This window comes from Callospermophilus lateralis, chromosome 3 (assembly GCF_048772815.1).
Source record: "Callospermophilus lateralis isolate mCalLat2 chromosome 3, mCalLat2.hap1, whole genome shotgun sequence".
Taxonomy (NCBI): domain Eukaryota; kingdom Metazoa; phylum Chordata; class Mammalia; order Rodentia; family Sciuridae; genus Callospermophilus; species Callospermophilus lateralis.
Window position 1 is genome coordinate 94,228,134 of NC_135307.1, and position 22,806 is coordinate 94,250,939.

A 22,806-nucleotide genomic window follows, 5' to 3' on the forward strand; every position below is an offset into this window, starting at 1 on the left:
GCTCTTTGTATGACCCAAGGCTAACCCAATTCCCTTTAGCAATGTAGGAATTTTTCAACAAAGGAATTTCAAATACATTCTAACATTTTAAACAAACTAGAAAGTGAAGGAAAAACTGATCCTGAAAAGTTTCTAGAGAATTGAAAAGATGCATTTAAGTTGAAACATAAAAAGAAATGTTGAGGCTGGAAATTAATTTGTTTAGCCCTTTTCTGTTTGCTGTTTTTAATCTACTCAAATGAAGTAGTCAAAAATTTCTGACTTCTTTGGTTAGGGATTCTCCTTTGGATAAAACAAAATTGAGCAATCCAGAAGGAAATATGGGAAAGGGAAAAACAAAAACAAAAACAAAACCCTCATCTGATATGCTAAGAGCACTTTAGAAAATGCTGACTACAATATTTATTCAACATTATTTCTCATCTCATAAACTTCCTCTATTATAACTGGGCTTCTCTCCTCATAGTCTCAACTTCTAGGCTCATTTTTAACTGCAAAAGTATTTAAAAATGTCTAGCTTTTAGTTGAATTTTAGTAATTTTTTAAAATTATTTTTTGTTTATATATAACAGCAGAATGCATTACAATTCTTATTATACATATAGAGCACAATTTTTCATATCTCTGGTTGTACACAGTTTTTCATATCTGTATATACAGTATGTTCACACCAATTCATGTCTTCATACATGTACTTTGGATAATAATGATCATCACATTCCACCATCATTTCTAATCCCCTGCCCCCTCCCTTTTCCTCCCACCCCTCTGCCCTGTCTAGGGTTTCTCTATTCCTCCCATGCTCCCCCTTCCTACCCCACTATGAGTCAGCCTCCTTATATCAGAGAAAACATTCAGCATATGGTTTTTTTGGGATTGGATAACTTCACTTAGCATTATCTTCTCTAACTCCATCCATTTACCTACAAATGCCATGATTTTATTCTCTTTTATTGTGAATAATATTCCATTGTGTATTATTGCAACATTTTTTTAATCCATTCATCCACTGAAGGACATGTAGGTTGCTTCCACAATTTAGCTATTGTGATTTGTGCTACTATAAACATTGATGTGGCTGTGTCCCTGTAGTATGCTGATTTTAAGTCCTTTGGGTATAGACCAAGGAGAGGGATAGCTGGGTCAAATGGTGGTTCCATTCCTAGTTTTCCAAGAAATCTCTATACTGCTTTCCATATTGGCTGCACCAATTTGCAGTCCCATCAGCAGTGGATGAATGTACATTTTCCCCCACATCCTCACCAACACTTATTGTTGTTTGTCTTCATAACTGCTGCCATTATGACTGGAATGAGTGCAAGAATTCAAATGAAGAATCAATAAATGGGATGGACTCAAACGAAAAAGTTTCTTCTCAGCAAAAGAAACAATCTGTGAGGTGAATAGAGAGTCTACATCTTGGGAGCAAATCTTTACCCATCACACATCAGATAGAGCACTAATCTCTAGGGTATATAAAGAACTCAAAAAGCTACGCACCCAAAAAACAAATAATCCAATCAAGAAATGGGCCAAGGAATGAACAGACACTTCTTAGAAGATGATATACAATCAATCAACAAATATATGAAAAAAATGTTCATCATTGCTAGCAATTAGAGAAATGCAAAGCAAAGCTACTCTAAGCTTTCATCTCACTCCAGTTAGTAATTATTTTTAAATAGCTGTGGATTCAGACAGGTTTTGTCACAAATTCAGCCACCAAGCACCCACCTCTCAGAGGACTGACTGTTGGAGCTGCAGCTCAGTTCTAGGTCTGCATCTGCTCCACTGTGCCTACACCCTGGCTTGTGTGACTTCTGGAGGGGACCTGCCCTGAGAGAACCTCCCCATGCTGTGCTCCATGGTCAGAGAGGCTGACCCATGTTAAGGTCTCTCAGAACCCATGGACCAGCTTCCCCTCTCTTGGGCCCTAGGAACCTTGCTAAAGCAACATCACACATTCACTGATGCTCACCTGCACCAGGTGAGAGAGGCAACTCTATGATTTCTTAAAACAACGCAACTTCCTAAATGTGACACAGTTAAGAACAGCAACACTCTGTCTTTTCCCTCCTCCTTTCCTCTTAACTGGAGTCCCCCTCTTCTTTTACAGAGAAGATGCTCCCAAGTCCTTCTAGCTTCTTTCTTCGCAATTTCAATGGGATATATGTCTGTACCACTTGTTTTGATTTTTAGTCAGCTATGCTAAGTATGTGGAGAAATTTGGACTTTAGGAGGAAGAGGGGAGAAAGGACTTCTCTTGTAAATGGATGTGTAAAAATCATATAATTGCTTTCTGCATTCCTAAAGCCATAAAGAGGGATTTACTAATGCTTTTTTTCCTTTGTGAAAGAACATAATGACCACTATGCATTTAACTTCCATTCTTGAATCTCTTAATTGCTAGGAACTTTTTGAGGATTTTGTGCCACTGAGGTTATGAAAATGTTGAAAATTTATTTTGTTACAGATAACACACTCAAGGAGAGGTATTCTTTCCCTTGAATTTGTTTCATTTACATGGATAAAATTCTGGCTCTGAGTTGTAACCTCACATTGCCTGGGACTCGCTGATCCATAAAAGAATGAGTTCCATGTTTGAGAAGAATAAAACTAGGAGCAACTTTTCATTTAAGATGGTTAGAATTTTTAGTAGATCTTTCAACTTCCTTTCCTAAAACTACAGGATTATATAGGATTTGTGCTGTACAGGATAGTCTCACGCAGTTGCCCTTTATTTCATCCTCTCACATGCCTCTTAACTCAGACACAGGAAGGAGGTCCAGGGCCCATTTCTCACTGCTCTCTACCCCCACTCCACCCCATCCTTTATCTTCCCTTACTTCTCTGGGAAAATGCAGTAACTCTTGTTCTACCATCAGGTCTACGTTTCTTTCTCCAAACCCCTCATTTCCCAAATATATCCTTAAGAATAACTCATTTATGCCACTCACTCAATATGGAGTTCTTATTGTTGAGGAAGATATTTACAGGAATAAATTTACACAAAAAGAATTTGCAAAGGGTAACTTCTAGTGGAGAAGGGATTCCTGCCAGGAGTTGTGTTGTTTCTTAATTTTTATCCTTCAGGTAAGCTCCTAGAAGGCAAGAATGGTTTTCATTTGCAGAAAAAATCTGGACATGGTGTTTAATTAATCAGGCACAATGTCTTCTGGGATCGTGGCACTGATTATTCTAAAGCTGTACTTTGCTGAAGATTGAGACTATACAATTTTTGAATAATTAAGACAGCATAACTGCAATAAATAGAAAGCAGAGAGGAGGTAATCAATTAAGAATCGGCCTCAACAGAGAGTCTTGGAGAGAGGTTATAGCCATCTCTGAGACTCACATGAATGGCCCCTGGGAATTTAACAAATATATGAAAAAATGTGCATCATCGCTAGCAATTAGAGAAATGCAAATCAAAACTATGATTTCATCTCACTCCAGTCATAATGGTAGCTATTATGAAGACAAACAACAATAAGTGTTGGCGAGGATGTGGAGAAAAAGGTTTACTCATACACTGCTGGTGGGACTGCAAATTGGTGCAGCCAATATGGAAAGCAGTATAGAGATTCCTTGGAAAACTGGGAATTGAACCACCATTTGACCCAGCTATCCCTCTCCTCGGTCTATACACAAAGGACTTAAAAACAGCATACTACAGGGACACAGCCACATCAATGTGTATAGCAGCACAATTCACAATAGGTAAACTGTGGAGCCAACCCAGTTGCCCTTCAATAGATGAATGGATAAAAACAATGTGGCATATGAATGGCCCCTGGGATGATTGTGGGTGTCCAGTGAGGTGGATGCTGCCACTACTCCTCTGCAACCTCCCTCTCTTCCTATAAAGGCACTACCCCCAGGGAAGAACCTCTTGCTTGTAGAGCAGAGGTCTTTTGGCTTGTCTATGGATTCCTCCTAGGCACAAAGAATGGGATGATATGGCAGGTAAATGGGCAAGGGGATCAGGAAGGGCAAATTCTACTTTACCTTTGCAGCTTCTTCCATCCTCTTGCAGAATGTAGCCTTTCGGACAGGAACACTGGTAACTCCCTTCTGTGTTTTTGCAGATAAAATTGCATGGTTTGGGAGCCTGGTTGCACTCATTCAGATCTATGGTTAAAGAGATACAGTGTGACTGCCCATCTAAACAGACGTCTAAATGTTCAACATTTACAGGGTTTAATAAAGAATTTTAGCTTAGGGGTAAAAATAAACTCCGTGTTACCTTTGATCACGGTCCTACCCTTTCCTATGAAATAACACAGTTTGTTAAGATTTTTAGTTGGGGAATTTTCCTTTTTTGCCATAATCTAAAATTTCCACTCAGGAAAAAACCACCAGAATTTGTGATAGAGGATAATTCAATACTGGTCTTCTATCTCAACTTTAAAGATTAATACTAATTGTTATGTTATGAAACTTAAAGCCACCTAGAAATGTTGAAATATGGTTGTCGGGGGCTACCCTGAACAGGAGCTGAGCACACCCTCTTAGCCTTGAGTAATGGGCTTGTGGAACTGCATTGCACACAGTGCGAGGGGAGGCAGGTGGGCCTCACCTTCAATAGGCAAGGAAGTGCAGCTCTTGGAGTGGGCATCACCCAATGGGACTGGGCTACACCCCTGTGTTTGCTGTAACACAATCCCTTGCCTTATTTGGGTGGAATTTTCTATTCAATGTCTTTCCCCTAAATAAAAACAAGGGTTTGGGGTGCACTCACTCTCTTGCCTCTTGCCTTCCCTGATCCCCTTGCCCTTCAGTGTGGGAGCTCAGGTCTCAGAGCCATCTTTGACCCCTGAAAAAGGTATTTCTGTGTTTGTGTGGTCTTTTCGTTGCCAGCCCAATTCACACGGAGGGACCCTGCCTGCGCAGGATGTGGGCAATATATGGTTGTTCATAAAACCTTTTGTTTCCATGGAAATATTTGAATAGCATCTTTATTTTCTGAAAGGACTCTGTATTTGTGAATTTTCTTCTTGAATTATAAAAAGTCCATAAAGTTTTCTTTCCTTCTTTGTACGTGAACAATGGATTTGAATGATTTGAGTTCTTTAAACTCTGGATTTTGTGTAGAGCACTCACCGACACAGGAAGTCCCAGTTATATCTGGAGTATAGCCAGTTTTACAGATACAATGATATGATCCTCTGTCATTGACACATTCTCCATTTCGGCAAACATCATGAATAACCTTGCATTCATCAATATCTGTAAGTTAATAAATATAAATTTAAATAATAAAGATATTATTATTAAATAGCCAGCATGACTATATAGGGGTCACTTCAGTGTAAATTCTAACAGATTGTGTTGAGTTTATATTATGGTCCTACCAAATTAAACCAAAGGGATGACAGCATAAATTACATATGTAATAGTGGTTATATTGAAATGAAGACTAATATCTTCGTGAGACCATTGTGACAAACTAATCAAGCTAGAGGAAAACTTTTAAAAATAATTGCTCTTCTAAATTTATATTGTTTTTCTCTTCTGGACCCCTCAAACAACGCCCCACTTAGACATATGGGTTTTTTTGCTGTCCTGTGCCATCAAGCTTGCCCACTGCTGACATGTCATAATCAAATCACAGCAGTGGGCTCTTTTGATAGGGAAACTCCATTCCCCCTCTAATATTGCATGTTCAGAATAAAAAAGAAAATTCTTTTACATTCTCCCTGTTGTGTTTGAAGTTAATTCTGAAGAATATCTAATTACGTAATATTGGGGAAATGGGATCAACTTCCTTCCTTTGGTGAGGAAGGAGATGAACCAGGGCTCTGGGGTGGAGGAGAGACTCTTATTCAGGGCTCCACCTGTTGACACGGTCAGTGTGCATTGCTGAGCATTAAAGCCACTGTTCTTCACCTTTTGACCCATCTTTCTCCTTCCTGTGTGGTAGGGTGCCAAGACAAGTAGTTTGCACACGAGTTATCAGCCCCTGATGGCCAAATAACCATTCTATATCAATGGCTGGGTGTGCCTGACCTTTCCAAGTTTACTCTGAAGTGTCATTTAGCACACTCTCTTTGGTCTCAGGAAATGAGTCTTTTCCACCACCTCATTTTGACATCCTCCAAAGAAGCATAAATTGCTTTGGGGCACTCCATCCTATCTGTCCACTTCTGTCTTTTACCACACCCAGTTTCACTAGTCAGCTTTCTGCCACATCTTTCTAACAGAAAAACAAAACCTTTTAAAACTCTTTTCTTTCTCACCTACAATTTCCTCCTCCCAAGGAGCTCAATAAAACAAAACAAACCCAGTAAAAAACAGCAACAACAATGACAAAAAACCAAAACAAAACAAAAAAAACCCCAACTCTCTCATTTTTTCAGTCCTTTTATGAACTAAGAACCATTGCTAAACATGGAAATATACAGTGACAGGCCTGAGACACTGAACAGCCTCCTTACCTCCTTCTGGTTGAAGCAGCTTGTGCTTAAAGATGCAATTGTGTCTAACTGCTGGCAGAACGTCATTATTTATAATTTTTGATGCTATATGTTTTAGATAATTTTATGAGTCAAAATACATATTTATTGGTGGACTGGATTTAACAATCTTGTATGTCAAAAGATTTATCTAAAAAATTACCTGAGTAACCTACAACTGATTTACAGAAAACTTCTATTTAAATAGTTGAAGATTCTTGCTATGCAGAGGCAGGGGTACAAGCACACACAACTTCATGTGGTGGACCACTGACACTTTGGCAAATGAACTTGAATGTCTAAAACACTATAATGAAGAGTTCTTGTTAATCTCAAATAAGCAACTCAACCTAGGCCCCATATCATAGATTACACATTCTCATCTGTATTTCACAGAGAAATAGTTTCCTTGAAAGTACTTTTGCATGATAAATCAAGTACCTGCTCCATTGGTCATGAATCCTCGGCCATGGGGACAGAGTTTCTTGAAAGCCACGGTGCCCTGGAAAGGGCAGATCTCACAGTGGGGACCCCAACCTCTCCCTCCGTCACAGCAGCACTCAGACTTGGTAACGGGGTTCCTGTTGCTCGAGCCGATCTGACACATGTTTTGCAGCACCTCTGTGAAGCAGTACCCTTCCCGGTTGTCTGGAAGGTACATTATGTAGCAAAGAGGATTTAGAGAATTTTATGAGCATACTCGGGTTTTAAGAATTTGGTCAGATATAAAAACCAAAAAGAATGTAACACTTTACCCTGGGCAAGAAGGGGCGAGAAGGGAAAGCTGGAGACAGCAGTGAGAGAGAAAGGATGATGTCTGAAGGAAACAAGACAAGAAATTCAGTAAATTGGCAGAAAGGCATCGGCCTAGACAAGCTTCTAACTCTATGTGCTCCCCAAAAGATGGAGAAATAGCCATAATAGTCATGCTATTGCAAGAGGGGCAGAGAAACTTGGAAATGAAGGCTGGTCACCAAGGGCTCAACAAAGGCAGCCAACAAAGAAATTCCAAGCAAGTGATTCAGTGATACAATTAGTAAAGGAAGAATTTAGCTGCAGGGTGGTGCTTAGCCCCAGGGACAATCACAGTCACTAAGTCATCTCCAAAATATGAACATTTTAACCCTTCCTCAATTTTGACATTTTCTCTTATTTTCCAACAGAAACCGGGGTCTCAAGCATCCCAGTGTGGGGTGGAGGTACTCACCCAGGCACTCGTCTTGGGTGGGGCTAGGGGTGAACCCGTCATTGCACTCGCAGGTGTAGCTCCCCAGGGTGTTGAGGCAGCGCCCGTTCTCACAGATCCCTGGCTTGGTCTGACACTCGTTCTCATCTGTTTGGTTTCATCAAGGGCCCAAAACAAAAAGAGTCAGCTGACTGTTTTATAGAAAGATGGATTCCTCTTCTTCCTCATTTCTGTCTCCCCTAAGCTCCTTGCACAGAGATCCTCTTACCGACACAGCCTTCTCCATCAGGTCTCCGCTGGTACCCAGGTCCGCAGATGCACATATATGTGCCAATGAGGTTCTTGCATTCCATTTGCTTTTCAGTACATTCATGTTTTCCCTCTTCACATTCATCCTCATCTGTAAAGAATGCATAATCATAAGTTCATAAAAGAAGTTGCATAAAAATGCCTGCCTTTTAAACTGAACAGTAGTAAGTAAGCAATTTTCATCTATGTTATTTCAGCATTGGCCTTATTTCCTTCATTATTTCTTGAACGCTGACCTCTTAATAATGGGAAGGAGTCTTCTAACCACCTTTGAACTTGAAGTAATTGCTCCCTAACCAACAGATAACCCCTTCAGAAGCATGATTCTAATCATGCCTTTCCTCTATTCCCTTCCTTGTTTATATTTCTTTGTTGAAGCATTTTGATTCTTTTTGACTAAAGGTCTTGTTATTATAATATACTATTTTATAACATAATGATAATATAACAGCATTATAGTCATGACATATGATAATATGCTATTATATAAGCATAATGGATTATGATATAATAAACCCAAACTTCCATTATATAATAGTTATAACATGATATGCTATAATACAATCTTATTTTAATATTGTCAGATTCATTAATATAATGTAATATTTGGGATAATAAAAGCTTTGTTATATGTGGATGAAAAGACAAGCATCCACAATATCTTATTTTTCCACTGGTTCTTCTCTCTTTCATTTCCTTTTTTTCTGGGGTTGGCTGGTCTTCTTTGCTCTTTACTTTCCATTGTGTTGCATTTCCTTCTTTTGTTATTCTTCCCTTGGATGTGTTCTGAGCTGAGGAATTTGGACTTTATCCTGCATGTGATCAGGAGCTCCCATTTAGGAAATCTCCCCATTCTTCAGCATAATTGTATTGAAGCCACCTGAGAGAACAGGTGTCTGCTCATTTAAGACCTTGGGAGGAACACACTGGAGCTCTTCAAGGGCCAGGTGCAGGATTATCCAGATTTGCATAACGCAGAATAGCCAGAGCTTTGGAAACTGCATGTGTAGTATTTTTAACGGATGTGGTTTAAGTAGGGTAGATCCATGTGCTAGCCCATTCTTGGAACACAATATCCATTAGTGAGGGGGATATCTTCTCTTTGTTTTCTCATATACTCCTTCCTTCATAGCCTTAAATCATTGTGTCTATATGACCCCCATAGCACTTACCACACTGTATTATGCTTACTTATTTATATCTTATCTCATATTGCTTCATATTGATGTGAAAAAAATTTTTCCCATGGACGTGGGAAAATATTTTCTCTTTATATCTTCACATCTGGTGGAATGACAGGCACATTTCAGGCAGGATCTGCACAGTGAACTGACAAAGGAACTGCAGTGCTAGAGCTTAGGGGAAAAGGTGGCAGGGACAACCCCTAACTTATCCGTGGCCTGTATGTTTACAAATCCCCAGCCCTCCTCTACCAAGGGAAGCTTTGGAGTGGCATCTCCCATCATAGATAGCATTAGAGCTTTCTGGCTTAGCTGAGCTTGAACGTGCATATCTTACCTTTGCACATCCTCTTGTCTTCTCTCAGAACATATCCAGCAGGACATTTGCATTCATAGGACCCATAAGTGTTCACACATCGGAAGGCACAGAGCAGAGGATTCTGGGCACATTCATTTATATCTGCAGGAGAAAATAATGGATAATGGACATCAACAGCAACAGAAGAAGAAACCTACTCTAATCAAAAGTCAAAATTGTCATAAGCCTGGATGAACCAAGCACTCTATGATTTCCAGGAAATTATCAAATGAATTGATTATTATAATTTGGTATAAGTAGGGTGATCAAACATCCAGTTTTGTTTGTTGTCCTGGTGTAATTATTAATGGTTATTTAGGTGGATGAGAAATTATAAGTCACCCTCATCCAGGGGACTTTTCTGAATTTCTGGCTTAGAAGACTCAGGCTAATCACCTCCCACCTCCTACAGTTATATGGAATTGGGATCTGTTTTGCCCCATTTAGCCAAAACCACTGTGCTCGGAGCAGCAGCTGATCCCTCTAATATTGTTATCTGCCTCTCCTCACACCAAAAGGTTCCTGTTTGAGATAACAGTGATTCTTCTGCTCAAGAAAAAAGCATTCTGGATCACTGTATTCTTACAGAGAGACCTAGATCACAGAGAGGTCTTGGTTACAGCCTTAAATAGATAGGAATAACTTCATCATTAATAGACAAAAGTGATTTCAGGGTTTAGAACCATTAGAATATGTTTTTGAAAAGGAGGATTAAGCAGACCACCTTGATTATCCTGTTGCTGTCCAGGACCAATCTCACTGACTGAGAATATATTGAGAGTCCTGATTAGGTTTTAGTCAAAACCTTTAAAGACTCACCAACAACTCTGAAAATGGGTATTGATGGTCCATATCATGATGAAGAGCTCCCTTTAACACCAACTTGACCAGATTACCTCCTACACCCTACTTTATTCTTTTCAAAGGCTAGTGGGTTCAACTTGAGAGGGTATCAGATCACCTGGAAGGCTTCCAGACCCCATTTAACAGTTTCTGATCCAGTAGAGATCAGAGGCTGGCATTTTGTGTTTCTAGCAAGTTCCCAGGTGAGGCTGAGGTAAATGGTCCAGACACCACCCTTGGAGAACACCACTCTTCCAGACCTGCCTGCCCTTTTCTTCTTTCTATACTTCCTACCAGGCTCACTGATGAACAGTTTGAGATGGGAGGCTTTGGCAACCTCAGGCTGTGACTGCCTCTAGATAGCTATAGGATGTTCTAGTTATCTCAGTGTGCAGATGTTTCTACAAATAGAAAAGAAGAGAAAAGGAGAGAAGAAAAAGAAAGTGATCATAGGAGACAAAGAAAAAGAAGAGGAAATAGAAACTAAGACAGTAGATGGTATATAAGACAGGAGCTGTATCCAAATACAAGTAGTGGGGACACACCAACCAGAACTCTGTGTGATATACAGTGTAACTTGTGCCTCGGCTCACCTACATCTTTCTTTAATGCTCTTCAGAGAGAAGGCCACATAGAGAAGAAATGATGGAATGATCCATCAGGTCCACGTGATTTTTATTCTACACATTTTGCCTGGTACTTTAAAAATATTAAAGAACTTCATCAACCAAATTGTTCCTATTATCAATACACCTACCCACCTACTGTGTTTAAGAGACTTACCTTCACATGTCATCATTGGACCAGGCTCAAATCCTTCCTCACAGGTACACTCAAATCCTCCAATCACATTCTTGCAGGTTCCATTTCCACAGGGATTGCCCACAGAACATTCATCGGTATCTGCAAGTGACCAAGAGTATGTCCAAAACATGATGCATTGAGATGAAATGAGCTTGGATTCAGATATTCCTTTTCATTCTATCAGAGCACTCTGGTCTATAATATCTTATCTAATTCTTATTCTATTCTTAGAGGGAAGGAATTTGCATATCTCATGATCACAGGTTTATAGGTGAAATTTGACTTGCTCTGGGTCACTGACAGTGAGCGGACCTAAACTTCTGGCCCTTATACTTTCTGCATGTCTCCAGTCTCCCACATTATAAAGAAGTGTATCTTCTCCTGGAGGTAGATGCCCTAATGGTTAACACAAGGCTTCTATAAGCAGTCAGAAGTTTCTGCTTGTTTAAAGATAGAAATACATCTCCAGCTCAGCCCTACATTACATCACTCTACAAGAAGCTTTAAACATGGTGGATTCTTGCCAGATATAAAATAGAAGACTAAACTTACGCAAAATAAGAGACCAGAGGTTAAGCAGAATTAATACACTGGATAAAATCAAGATTCAAGCAGATTTTGTTGATTCCGTTAAAACCAGATGGTTTACATTAGGCAGAAGAAAGGCTAGAAAAAATATATTTAGGGTATGACCTCTCTAAACAACTGTAGAGAGAGAAGACATCTTAGCAAGGAGATATAAAAAATATATATGGTCCCTAACCCATCCACCTGGAGCACTCTGTCCTTGATGCTGCCATATCCTTTGGGGAGAGTATCTTCCCTTGGGAAAGAAAAGATTTTATAGAAATAACATTGTGATTTTAGCAATACAACATTCAGAAAAGTGGTGGACTGTCATAGGGTTACATCTTATATTGGGGTCCCCAAGTCAGAGAGCGAAGGCAAGAGGAGGACATCAGAGAGAGATCCATGGCAAGGAGGCTCATTGTGCGCGTGAACTTGAGTACTAACTGAAGACTCCCAAAGGAAAGTGTTGACAAATGGGCTTTTGTTCTGCCACCAATTCACATTTCACAGTCGAGTATTATTTCTCCTTCAAGTTGGTAAAAATGACAATATCGTTGCATTTTAGATCGCAAAGGTAATTAGAAATAAATTAGTTCATCTGCATAATATTACATTCAAAGGCCCAGAAAGGCTTAAGAACGTGCCTGAGCTCCCTTGCCTTAGCTGAAGCTGAAATCCTCAAACCTGTTTCCTTGTATGAAGGAGCACTTTTTAATTTACACAAACTCTCAGCACTTTTGCCACTGTTAAGTCAGGTTACACGGAATTGCTTGGGAATTCTTAGATAAATAAGAACAACACTTGGATTTAACTTGTAGTTAGTCTGGATTAAGGGTCAGAGGTCCGTCACAGAAGCCATTCTTTGAAATTTTATTAAGAGGGTTAAAGCAAGAGAAATTTAAACTGGGCCTTTCATATTACTCAATGTATAAAATCCAGATAAATTTTGTATTTTACATACTAACAGAATAAGATTATTGACCATTAACTTTATTTTTTTTTTAGTTTTTCATAAAGACTTTCATTATGATGTCATCCTATCCTCTCTCTCTTAAGACATGTCCTGTGTCTGTCTTCCTTATGAGATGGTGAGGTCTGTTTCAGGAAGGACCTTCTCTGCTCGGTTCACTTCAGCAGCACCAAAGCTTAGCATTGTTGGGGGCAAATGACGGAGACTCAGTCATGTGTTCTAAGTGAAGGAAACGTGAATGGAAGGACAGACCTAAAGTGCCATGTTGGTAGTTATACTTCCCAGTATGAATGCTGTGTAGCTTAATTTTTAATCTGCAACATCCCAATGGAAGAAACTGACTGATTACTCACCCACACATTCATTGCCTTCTAGAATATAACCAAAGGGACACTCGCAGCGATAGGAGCCGTCTGTGTTGATACACTGCCCGTGTTTACAGACATCAGGTTCTTTGCACTCATCCATATCTGAAGGGAAGGAAAAAGTGGTGAATAAAAAGGTATTTTTTCTTAACAAAAAGATAAGTTATGATCATTGCAGTTTAATCAATACATATTTGTGTCAAATATAATTGGTATCTGAATGAAATAACAAAAATGTGGGGCTTAACTTTTCAAGACAGATGTGGAAAAATAAGGACTAGAGAAAGGCAAAGAAGAGGCTAGCTGAGTATACAGAAATGTTGAGAATCTAGCACAAGAATCTAGCACAAGCTACTCACCAACTGCTGAATCATCAGGTCCCACAATGATCCCACTTCCATAGGGACAGATCTGGCGGAAAGCCTCTGCATCGGAGACACAAGCTCATTAACAGACTAGTGGCAATTAGTCACAGGCTTTCCCCCAAGCATTTGGCAGCAGCAAAACGGCCTCATGCTGCACGTACTGAGAAGTAACGAATAAGAATAAGGCCCAGAAACCAAGGGAAGTTAACAAGACTCCCAAAGGTATGGTGCCTACTCCTTAGGCATCTTTGACTCATAACCAAGAAGATACCTAGCCCCTGAAAGAAAATGAATTTTAATGAACATTCTAATTATACCTCAAATTAAATTGTCTTATTCTTTGAGCCTATAATCTTAATTATTTCATGACCTTTTTGTACATGGGATGATGCAGAGAAATAGAAATGTCAGACGTACCATCAGGCTCCGTGGGACACAGCTCACAGGGATCTCCCCAGCCTTCTCCCTTCAAGGCACAGCAGCATTCCTGTTTGGAGTGATTTCTGGATTTGGGGGATGAACACTTTCCTCCTTCAAACTTCGCATAACAGTAGCTCATTCGCAAATCTGCAGCATAAATTCATGATATCCTTCAGTTACTTTTCTACTGAAACTTTGTTGTATAATAGTCAATAGGAAACAACCCACCAAGTCAAATGTGTTCTCTCATTACTATAGCAATACTCCATAAGTGACTAAGTGCCTTAGCCCAGATGGTTAAAGTCCCAGGTAACATCTGATGAACAAACCAATGCAGTTTTAATCTTATTATTTCTTGTTTCAGCCAGTATGTCAAAATAATCTGATGTGAATAATAAAATCCAACAATGTCAGTTTTCAAAACTGATATCCATTAGTGACTTTAGGATTGGAATGTTCACAGATGGAATCATTCAGAAGATCCCCTCATTGATAGCTATGCTTCCACGGGTTTCCATATAACCTTTGGCAAGCACATAGGGTAAGAAAGACTTATGGTCCTAATATGTAGGTGATAGCACACTTTAGTTGTTGATTCTGAACCTCCTAAGCTGTGGAACCAAAACAAAAACCCCAGTTCACAGGTGTAGAGCAAGTAAAGAAATGGCAATTTTGTGGATTGTCGAAAACAACATAAAGGTCAGTCACTGAAGTAGCTGTTGGGGACAAGCTGCAAGTGGGGCTTTCTGCAGATTCTACAAACACATGCACACATGGCCACATCAGTTAAATTTTCAACAGATGTTTGTTTAGCTCAACAGAGAGGGAAGGAAGGAAAAAGGAGGGCAGCGCTATAGGTGGGTGGGAGTAGAACAATCTTTCTTTCAAAGAACACACATATTTCTTTAATATTGATTATTGCTTGGTGACTCCAAGGAAGATGGGATCTCTTTCTTAAAAAATTCTCCAACATTTTGCTTGACATAATTTTGGAAACTGAACTTTTCCATTCTTACAGAACAAATTGGGTGATTCTAAGAAGTGAGCTCATCCAGTGGTCTGGAATGTGTTTTCGTTCAAGCTCGACTTCCAAGGCCTTGCACAACTCCTCTCATTACACAAAGGCTGCAATCTGCAGGCTTTAGGGAAATGTTTTCATATCCATTTTCTTAAATGCTGACCATCTCTGCCTTCTTCATTCTCTCCCATGATTGTTTTCCAATCCCAGGAAGCCTACTGTGTGTGAGAACCACCTGTGCAATTATGTTAAGGCAAGTTCACCAGCCTTAATTACAAAAGCTAAAAACACCAGTTGCTACAGATCGTGGAAGAAAAATCTTCATGAGTTAAATTTAAAAATTATCTATGGATCTATCTATCTTTCAAACTTTGTTAGTCAAATTCAGTCGGCCTCCCCAATGAACTTGTTCACCTCTTCTTGGCTACCCACTATTCCAGAGAAATCGTCTCTGCAGTTTCCACTCCACTTCCCACCTGCTGAGGTCAGTTTCTAACCGGCCCCCTTCAGTGAACTACCCTTTTAAGATCAAGAGTGATAAAATTCAGTCCTTGTTCTTCAGCATATCTGCCACCCATGTTAACTTTGCTGAGAAACTTGAAGATTTAACAAACTTTTATTTCTTGGAGGACACTTTTTGGTTTCCTTTATTCAAGTTGTTGTTGTTGTTGTTGTCATTAGAGTTGCTTTATTATTTATGCCTAGGACTGTCAACAATTTTATAAAACTTAACTCTCCCCTTTGTCTTCTACTTTGTTGTATTTCTATTAAGCCTAGATCTATTCATGTTCTACTGCTGAGGTGTTAAAATTCCCTCTCTTTTCCTTCAATTGTTGACCTTATTCCAGACCCCTGCCCTATCTTCCCCACCCCATTTCACTGTACCACCCTAGGCCCAAATCTTGGATTTAGATAGATTGAAATGCATGAAGTTTCAAGTCAGTGTAAGTGACAAATTCCCTTCATTAAACTTTGCAAGTGGGAGTGGCTCATTTACACTTGTGGTCTCCAGGAACAGTATCTGTCCACCTGAGTGCCATGGCACTTGCTGCTTCAAAAATATAATCCATGGTTCTGTGGAATTTTCTCCCTGGCTCCTAATTTGTCGTCTTACAAGAAAAACCCAGGCCTTAATTTCGGGGCTCCAGCAAAATCTGCGCTCTGTGGGAGATTTACTTTTGCTGGTGGTGGTTCTCTAGACTTGGTTTGTTAATCAAAGGTGCTTGCATTGGGAAGGACAGCCGTGCTGGCACAGGTACTTCAGGGCTTGCTAGGCCGCCTGTTTACCAGTCCATCTGCAAAGAGCCCTCACTGACCTCTGAATTTTCTTCAGAACCACGAAAGTCACTTTCCCTGCTTGCATTCCTCAACTCTGGCTCTGCCTCCTGGAGCTGAGCATGTGGCAGGGCTGCTCACAGCTGGGCTATTCTCCCTGTAATGTCAGCTTGCTCTGTGACAGGCCAGTGCAAATTGAATTAATAGCCTCAGCGTTTCCTCTGGGCTGCCACATCGGCAGATTCACACCTGGTTTCTCACTGCTTTCTTTCCAAGCCCGGACTGAGCCAAAGGCACACACAAACAAGGGAGCCGGAGCTAGACTTTATCTGGGCTGTCTGTGCTATCCATACAGAATATCTGCTTGAATCAAGCTCCACCCTACTCACCACCCTGAAATCCATGTGGACCTCTGATAGGGACCTACAAGACCAAACTAACTAAAGGACTCTCAACTCTGGATTTCTGAATGACCAACTGAAAAGTAAACAGCTAATCAGACAGAATAATAGTAACAAGGGTCTATAGAGGACTCAGAAACTAACAAAGCTTTGTCACATGTTCAATAAGATCAGTTGGGCAGGTATTACTATTGTTTGAAATGAGGAAACTGAGCTCCCAAAACATTAAAGGACTTGCTCCAGGCTAAAACATGGTACGCTGGGCCCCCAAACTCAACTTTTGGAATCTTAAACGATACCCAACAACTCTTATGTGGTAATGTGGAAGTAAGAACAAAAATACCCACATATACTAAACAACAACAGAAAACCCTAACCCACACCAAAAACCACTCGTAGGGAAAAACAACAACAACAACAAAAAACCAACAAGACAACAACAAAAACAACAAAAATGTGTATTTCTGGGTCCCCTGGAATTCATGAGACTTAATTTGTATAAGTGGATAGCCACCTAAAAATCCCATTGTTTAGAAACAGCTAAGATGTTTTCTGAGACTTAAGTATATACTATGTCATGTTTAAGTTCAGGCTCTTTTTGATTTGTTTTTTAATTTGAAAGTCAACCTGGTGAACCTTGAAAATCTTTACTGAAATAGTTGACACATAGTATTCTTGAAAATGGACTGTGACTCAGCAAGAATCCTGAAAATATATATTTTTCTGCTCTTTTAGAGAATTTGTGATGTAGGGGATAGACACCTGATCCTGGGGACACATGGGTGAAACTGCATGTTTTTCTGTCTGAAGGTCTAGGTTTGCATCCACAGTTATGCAGGGCAAGTGTGGCTGAATGTCACCTAGGCTTTAGTATTTCAGTGGCTCCTGGTGATACTCCACTGATAGACTTATCACCATCCGTGTTCTTAGAGGGAGAAGGGGTTTAAGTGCTGAGACAGTTTAAGCAACCATACTTGATGAGTTTTTAATCTTAAAAATCTTAAAAATGAACCTTCTGACATATGGTTATCATTAGACCTTTGGTGAATGAAAACTCTCCATCTTCCCATTCACAAGGAATCAGAGCTTTGCCATGTTAAAAATGGAAGACCACAACAAATAAACACAGGATAGCAAACCTCTGAAGCCTTCAAATGCATTTACCTTGGCATCGTCTTCCAGTAGAGGACAAGGAGAACCCTTCTGGACACAGACATTTGAAGCTGCCTTCAGTGTTACTGCATGTGCCCAAGGCACAGATTTCTGGCTCCTCCACACACTCATCAATATCTAAAAGAATTATACGTGTCAAACAAAGTCAGAGTAAAATGGAGACACCTTCAGGTACCAAATGCAAAATGTACAAGAACAAAGTGCAATGGAACTTCAAAATTTCCAATAATGAAAGCTTTTCCCTGTGTCATAACACTGTGAGCTGAACTTCTAAGTTGTGGTGATGTTTTAAAAATTAGTTTTGATCGTTTTTGATGTAAAAATGGTTACCTGCGAAGGTCTTCTAAGAGGTGCAATGACAAATCTCTCACTGGTTGCTTAGCTAATTGAAAAACTGGAACAATACTGCCCTGGGCTAAGAAAGCGGCAAGAAATTCCACTTCACCACTATACAGTAGACAGAAATTCTTCTTTCCCCCTTTTTTTCTTCCTTTTGCTTAGGATTGAACCTGGGACTCACACATGCTGGGTTACCACATGTCCTACTTTGCTTGGGAGACTCTCAGCTTATATTTGTTAACCTTACTTCATCATTGATAATGCCCTTTTTCACTTCCAAAATTGTCTCAATTTGGTCTATAAATTGCATGATCACTTTGCTTTTAGAAAAAGTGTGGCCAGTCTCTCTGAAAAAAAAAATCACTCATCACATCTCCCTCCTCAACTTTTTGCAGGAATTTGCAGTGAAGAAATATTTAAATTGAATCCCGAGCCATTCTCTTTTGGGGAAAGTTTTTTTCTATCAAAATATTAAATATCTTGCTTGGGGCTGGGGATGTGGCTCAAGCGGTAGCGCGCTCGCCTGGCATGCGTGTGGCCCAGGGTTCGATCCTCAGCACCACATACAAACAAAGATGTTGTGTATGCCGATAACTAAAAAATAAATATTAAAATTCTCTCTCTCTCTCTCTCTCCCCCTCTCTCTTTAAAAAAAAAAAAATATCTTGCTTGGTGCAGTGGCTCACAACTGTAATCCCAGCAGCTCAGGAGGCTGAGGCAGGAGTATCACCAAGTTCAAGGCCAGCCTCAGCAAGTGAGGAAGGCCCTCAGCTAAATCAGTGAGACTAAAAAGGGTTAGGGATGTGGCTTGGTGGTTGAGAGCCCCTTCTTTCAATCTCCAGTGCCATAAATAAATAAATAAATAAATAAATAATATCTCTTATATCAAGGGACTCTAATTTTAATGTGCTTGTGCCAATAGTTCTGCTCATGTTAAAATGTATTTGCATTACATGACTTTATTTGTAAAATATCCAGCTCAGGAAAAGTTAAGAAATTAACTTATTATCTTGATTTCATATGGTAAATAGCACAATTAGATATTCTAGAAATATCTATGTAATTCAAAGTAATCATCTTATACAATGAAAAGTTAGTTTTTCCATCACTACATATTTTCAGATTGTTTTTAAAATCATATCATATTCCTTGTGGTTTATTAATGAACTCAACTGCTCTCAATTGAATTATTCTAATCCCACACACCCTCCATTCCCACATCCAATCTTTTCTGTAAAAATGGTCAAATATTTATTTTTGGTTGTTGTTTTTGTCATTAAGTTAATTGTTTTTCTTATAGTAGAAATTAGCTTGTAGGTGCCAGCTTTTTAATAATGAGAACAAATATTGTAGAGTGGGAAGATCTGTTGACCATTTAAGAGGTCACTTTCCTTTCTATATATTTTTATTCTGTTCATATAGGGACATTATTCATTAATTAAAGAGTAAATAAAATCAGTCTTTAATAAAAGTAATATAATACTTAAAAAATTTCATTTAGACTTAATTTGGACAAAATATTTCCATTTTTAATATATCACCACTTGACAGTGATGTTAATTGGATATAAAATAAAATTCCTCATCGACAAATATTAAGAGTAGAGAAAATGTAAATTTTCTGATTTCACTCTGGAATTTATTTAGTCACTCATATAAAATGTTTACATATAAAGCAAACTATTATGTTATGGTTATGGTTTGTAAATATTTAAAACTGATAAATATTTTGAGCTCCAAATGATTAGAAGAAATAAAATATAAAGAAAGAAAGAAAAAAGAAAATGGGCACTCATTGTGGATGAGTTTAAAGACTGGTGAGTTAGGTGACTTCTTGAAAATCCATTTAACCCTGTGTATTTATGAAGTTTTGACAATTATTACTATTAACTTAATGCAATGACATGTGTTGAGAGTAAAGGAATGCAAAACTGCAAAATTTACTGAGAATTTATTTGTAGTAACACATTTCCACTGCTCTATAGGTCAAAAAAAAAAAACATGAGAAATTCTATAACCACTTTCATTTAATTTCAAATGTGGTCACTTAAAGATTTTAAGTGGGTTCAGGAGTTATTATTAGTTTTCACCTATTGCCACTTAAAAACATATGATTCAAGTATACTGGCAGAGGAACACAGCATATTCATAAACTGTAGAAGAGCACAGCAAGAAAGAATCAAGGTCATATGACCGGCCATATGACCAACTACATCAGAGATTAGTACAAGGATGAAGGATGTCTCTCCAGAAGGATGAAGCTTTATCTACCCTTTGACTTTGGATTTGTAAAAATAAAGTATTTAAAAATGAAAACACCATTACAGAAAGGCTACTGTGGTGATTCTAGTACGATACCCAAATGCACCTCATTTCCAAGCATGGATAACTAACTCTCCTACCTTCACACTTGTCATTCTGCAGACTGTATCCAGGGGGGCAAATGCATCTGTAGGACCCATCCAAGTTTTGACAGGTTCCTGGTGCACATTTTCCAGGTTCTAGAAGACATTCATTAATATCTGCAAAGTAAAGGGAAAAAGAAGGAAAGGTTTCTTACGGGCACGATTTCTACCAAGCAATTCAAATTCAAAGAAACTGGAATCAAATAAAACACAAACATAAAGCTAATTAAAGTCCATAATTCTACCAAAGAGAAAAATAAATAATTCAATTAAAAAAATATCAGCTTTCCAAGGTATATAATATAATAACCATATTTTATTCTATCTACCACAAATTAAATGTATCTTGGAAAATGTAGTATATGAAAAGTCAGTGAGTACAATGAATTTAAGGGCACACAAAAGATTATATGACCCAGGCACAGTGGTTCACACCAGTAATCCCAGTGACTTGGGAGGCTGAAGCAGGAGGGTCACAAGGTTCAAAGGCAGCCTCATTAATTTAGCTACCCGCTAAGCAACTTAGCTCTGGAAATGAAAAATAAAAAGGCTGGGGAGGTGGCTAGGTGGTTAAGTGTCATTGGGTTCTATCCCTGATTCCAAAATAAATAAATAAAATAAAATAATATGAGCATACTACAAAAGTATTTGAAATAAACAGATAATAAATAGAACTGCAACTGCTTAATTATTGATTTAAACAGTTTAATTGTTTTTGTTTTAAGTATGATAATTTAATGTTTAAGAATAAGAAGAAAAGTCTTCACAGGCCTGATAAGTAAGATTCTACTCTGATTTTTCCTCCAGGCTTCTAGAAGGAAGGGTTGAATGGAGACAAGCTGATTCTGTGACTGGTCTCCAGAACATCTTTTCCAGGCTTCCTGAGCTTGTACTTACCCACACAGGTCCTCCCATCTGGAGCCACCTCATAACCTTCATTGCACTGACACTGGAAGGACCCTACTGTGTTGATGCACTGGCCATTGCGGCAAAGGTTCCCATTTCCAGTTGCACATTCATCAACATCTGCCAACAAACAAAACAACAACAATAAAACACTTTGTTTTTTTGATATTTTCCAAAGAAAATGTCAAAATTCCAGCAGTATCTATTTTGAATTTCCATGGCCTTTGTGGATTCAGCCAAACATAAGAAATTACAATGAAGGTCTGGTTTGCATCAACAGACCTGGCTTTATGCATCTATCCAGATATAGCAACAAGGTGACATTATTATATTAGAGGTTGATATTTTACTTTAGAAATTTATATCAATTTCACATTGATATTCATTTATATTTTATTTTTAAAAGCTAAAATGAATTTCCTGAATTGTGTAAAACTGACTATACAAGTCAGCTTAAAGTATTCTTTAATATTCTTAGAATTAGAGGTTTATAAAATGAGCTTCTAGCTCAATACAATATTTGGTTCATTACTGTTCCCTAGCATAAGGGAATTTTATACACTTGGTCATTTACTTTTTTTAAAAGAGGCTACAGTGAAACATCTAAATGAGAGAGTCTACATTATTCCTGAATTGTGTAGCTTCTACATAAAGAATTGCTTTTGTATATTTTAAAACTTAATTCCATTTATTTTGAAACTGAATTAATAAACAGCAAAGTAGATACAAAAATGATAGCTGAACGAGTATTTTAGTAAAAGTAATGGATGTAGTTACTGTAGCTGACTTTCAATGAGCACATTATATTTGACAAGTCCTGTAATAACCAACTGTATGCACAAAACGTATATATTTTTTCAAAAACCATCTGGCACACTGATGATGATCCTAATTACAAAGAACACAGATAAAAACTGATGTCCCTTCGTGATGCGCTATTTTGCACACGCACCTATACAGTCATTGTTGTGAGAAAGGATGAAGCCATGATTGCAGCGGCAGTTGAAGGAACCAATTGTGTTGCGGCATGTTCCGTTCCCACAGGCATCTCTTTCACATTCATTTATGTCTAGAAGGAAGAAAGGCCATAATTATTATTGAGATACGTGGTCATGGGGTCACTGAAGTTAAAGAGCACTCCTATGCAGGCTGAGAGCTTCTCCATATTGGCAGCAGCTCCACACACAGTAGAGGAAGCTCCTATGAGAAACCAAAGAGGCCAGGTTTTAAATTTTGGGAGTAAATGGTTTCCTTGGTTGGCACATGAAAGGAGGCAAGCTGAGGACATGAGAACTAGACGAGAATTATTTTATTCTATTTACTTCTAGAATTCTCCTCCCTTGCCACTTTTCTCAAATATTTTCACTTAAAAATGGAAAAAATTCTGTGTGCAGCTGGGTCTTGATTCGTTGCCACCTTTGGCAAACTTCAACTTTTGGGATTCTCACTCCAATTTACCAAAAA

At 38.7% G+C, this 22,806-nt stretch overlaps 1 protein-coding gene across 3 annotated transcripts in view; it reads right to left on the reverse strand.

The window, feature by feature from the left end:
- Positions 1 to 22,806, reverse strand: part of Fbn1 (fibrillin 1) — a 223,145-nt gene that overhangs the window by 12,300 nt on the left and 188,039 nt on the right. For all 3 annotated transcript variants that reach the window (XM_076850756.1, XM_076850757.1, XM_076850755.1), the window contains 14 exons: positions 22,295 to 22,411; positions 21,334 to 21,462; positions 20,434 to 20,553; positions 17,685 to 17,810; positions 13,824 to 13,973; positions 13,401 to 13,466; positions 13,030 to 13,146; positions 11,116 to 11,235; positions 9,469 to 9,591; positions 7,910 to 8,041; positions 7,663 to 7,788; positions 6,897 to 7,103; positions 5,104 to 5,229; positions 4,009 to 4,131 (listed from right to left, as the gene is read on the reverse strand). In XM_076850756.1, coding sequence (XP_076706871.1) covers positions 4,009 to 4,131; positions 5,104 to 5,229; positions 6,897 to 7,103; positions 7,663 to 7,788; positions 7,910 to 8,041; positions 9,469 to 9,591; positions 11,116 to 11,235; positions 13,030 to 13,146; positions 13,401 to 13,466; positions 13,824 to 13,973; positions 17,685 to 17,810; positions 20,434 to 20,553; positions 21,334 to 21,462; positions 22,295 to 22,411 — 1,782 coding nt within the window. The remainder of the gene's footprint in view (positions 1 to 4,008; positions 4,132 to 5,103; positions 5,230 to 6,896; positions 7,104 to 7,662; positions 7,789 to 7,909; positions 8,042 to 9,468; positions 9,592 to 11,115; positions 11,236 to 13,029; positions 13,147 to 13,400; positions 13,467 to 13,823; positions 13,974 to 17,684; positions 17,811 to 20,433; positions 20,554 to 21,333; positions 21,463 to 22,294; positions 22,412 to 22,806) is intronic.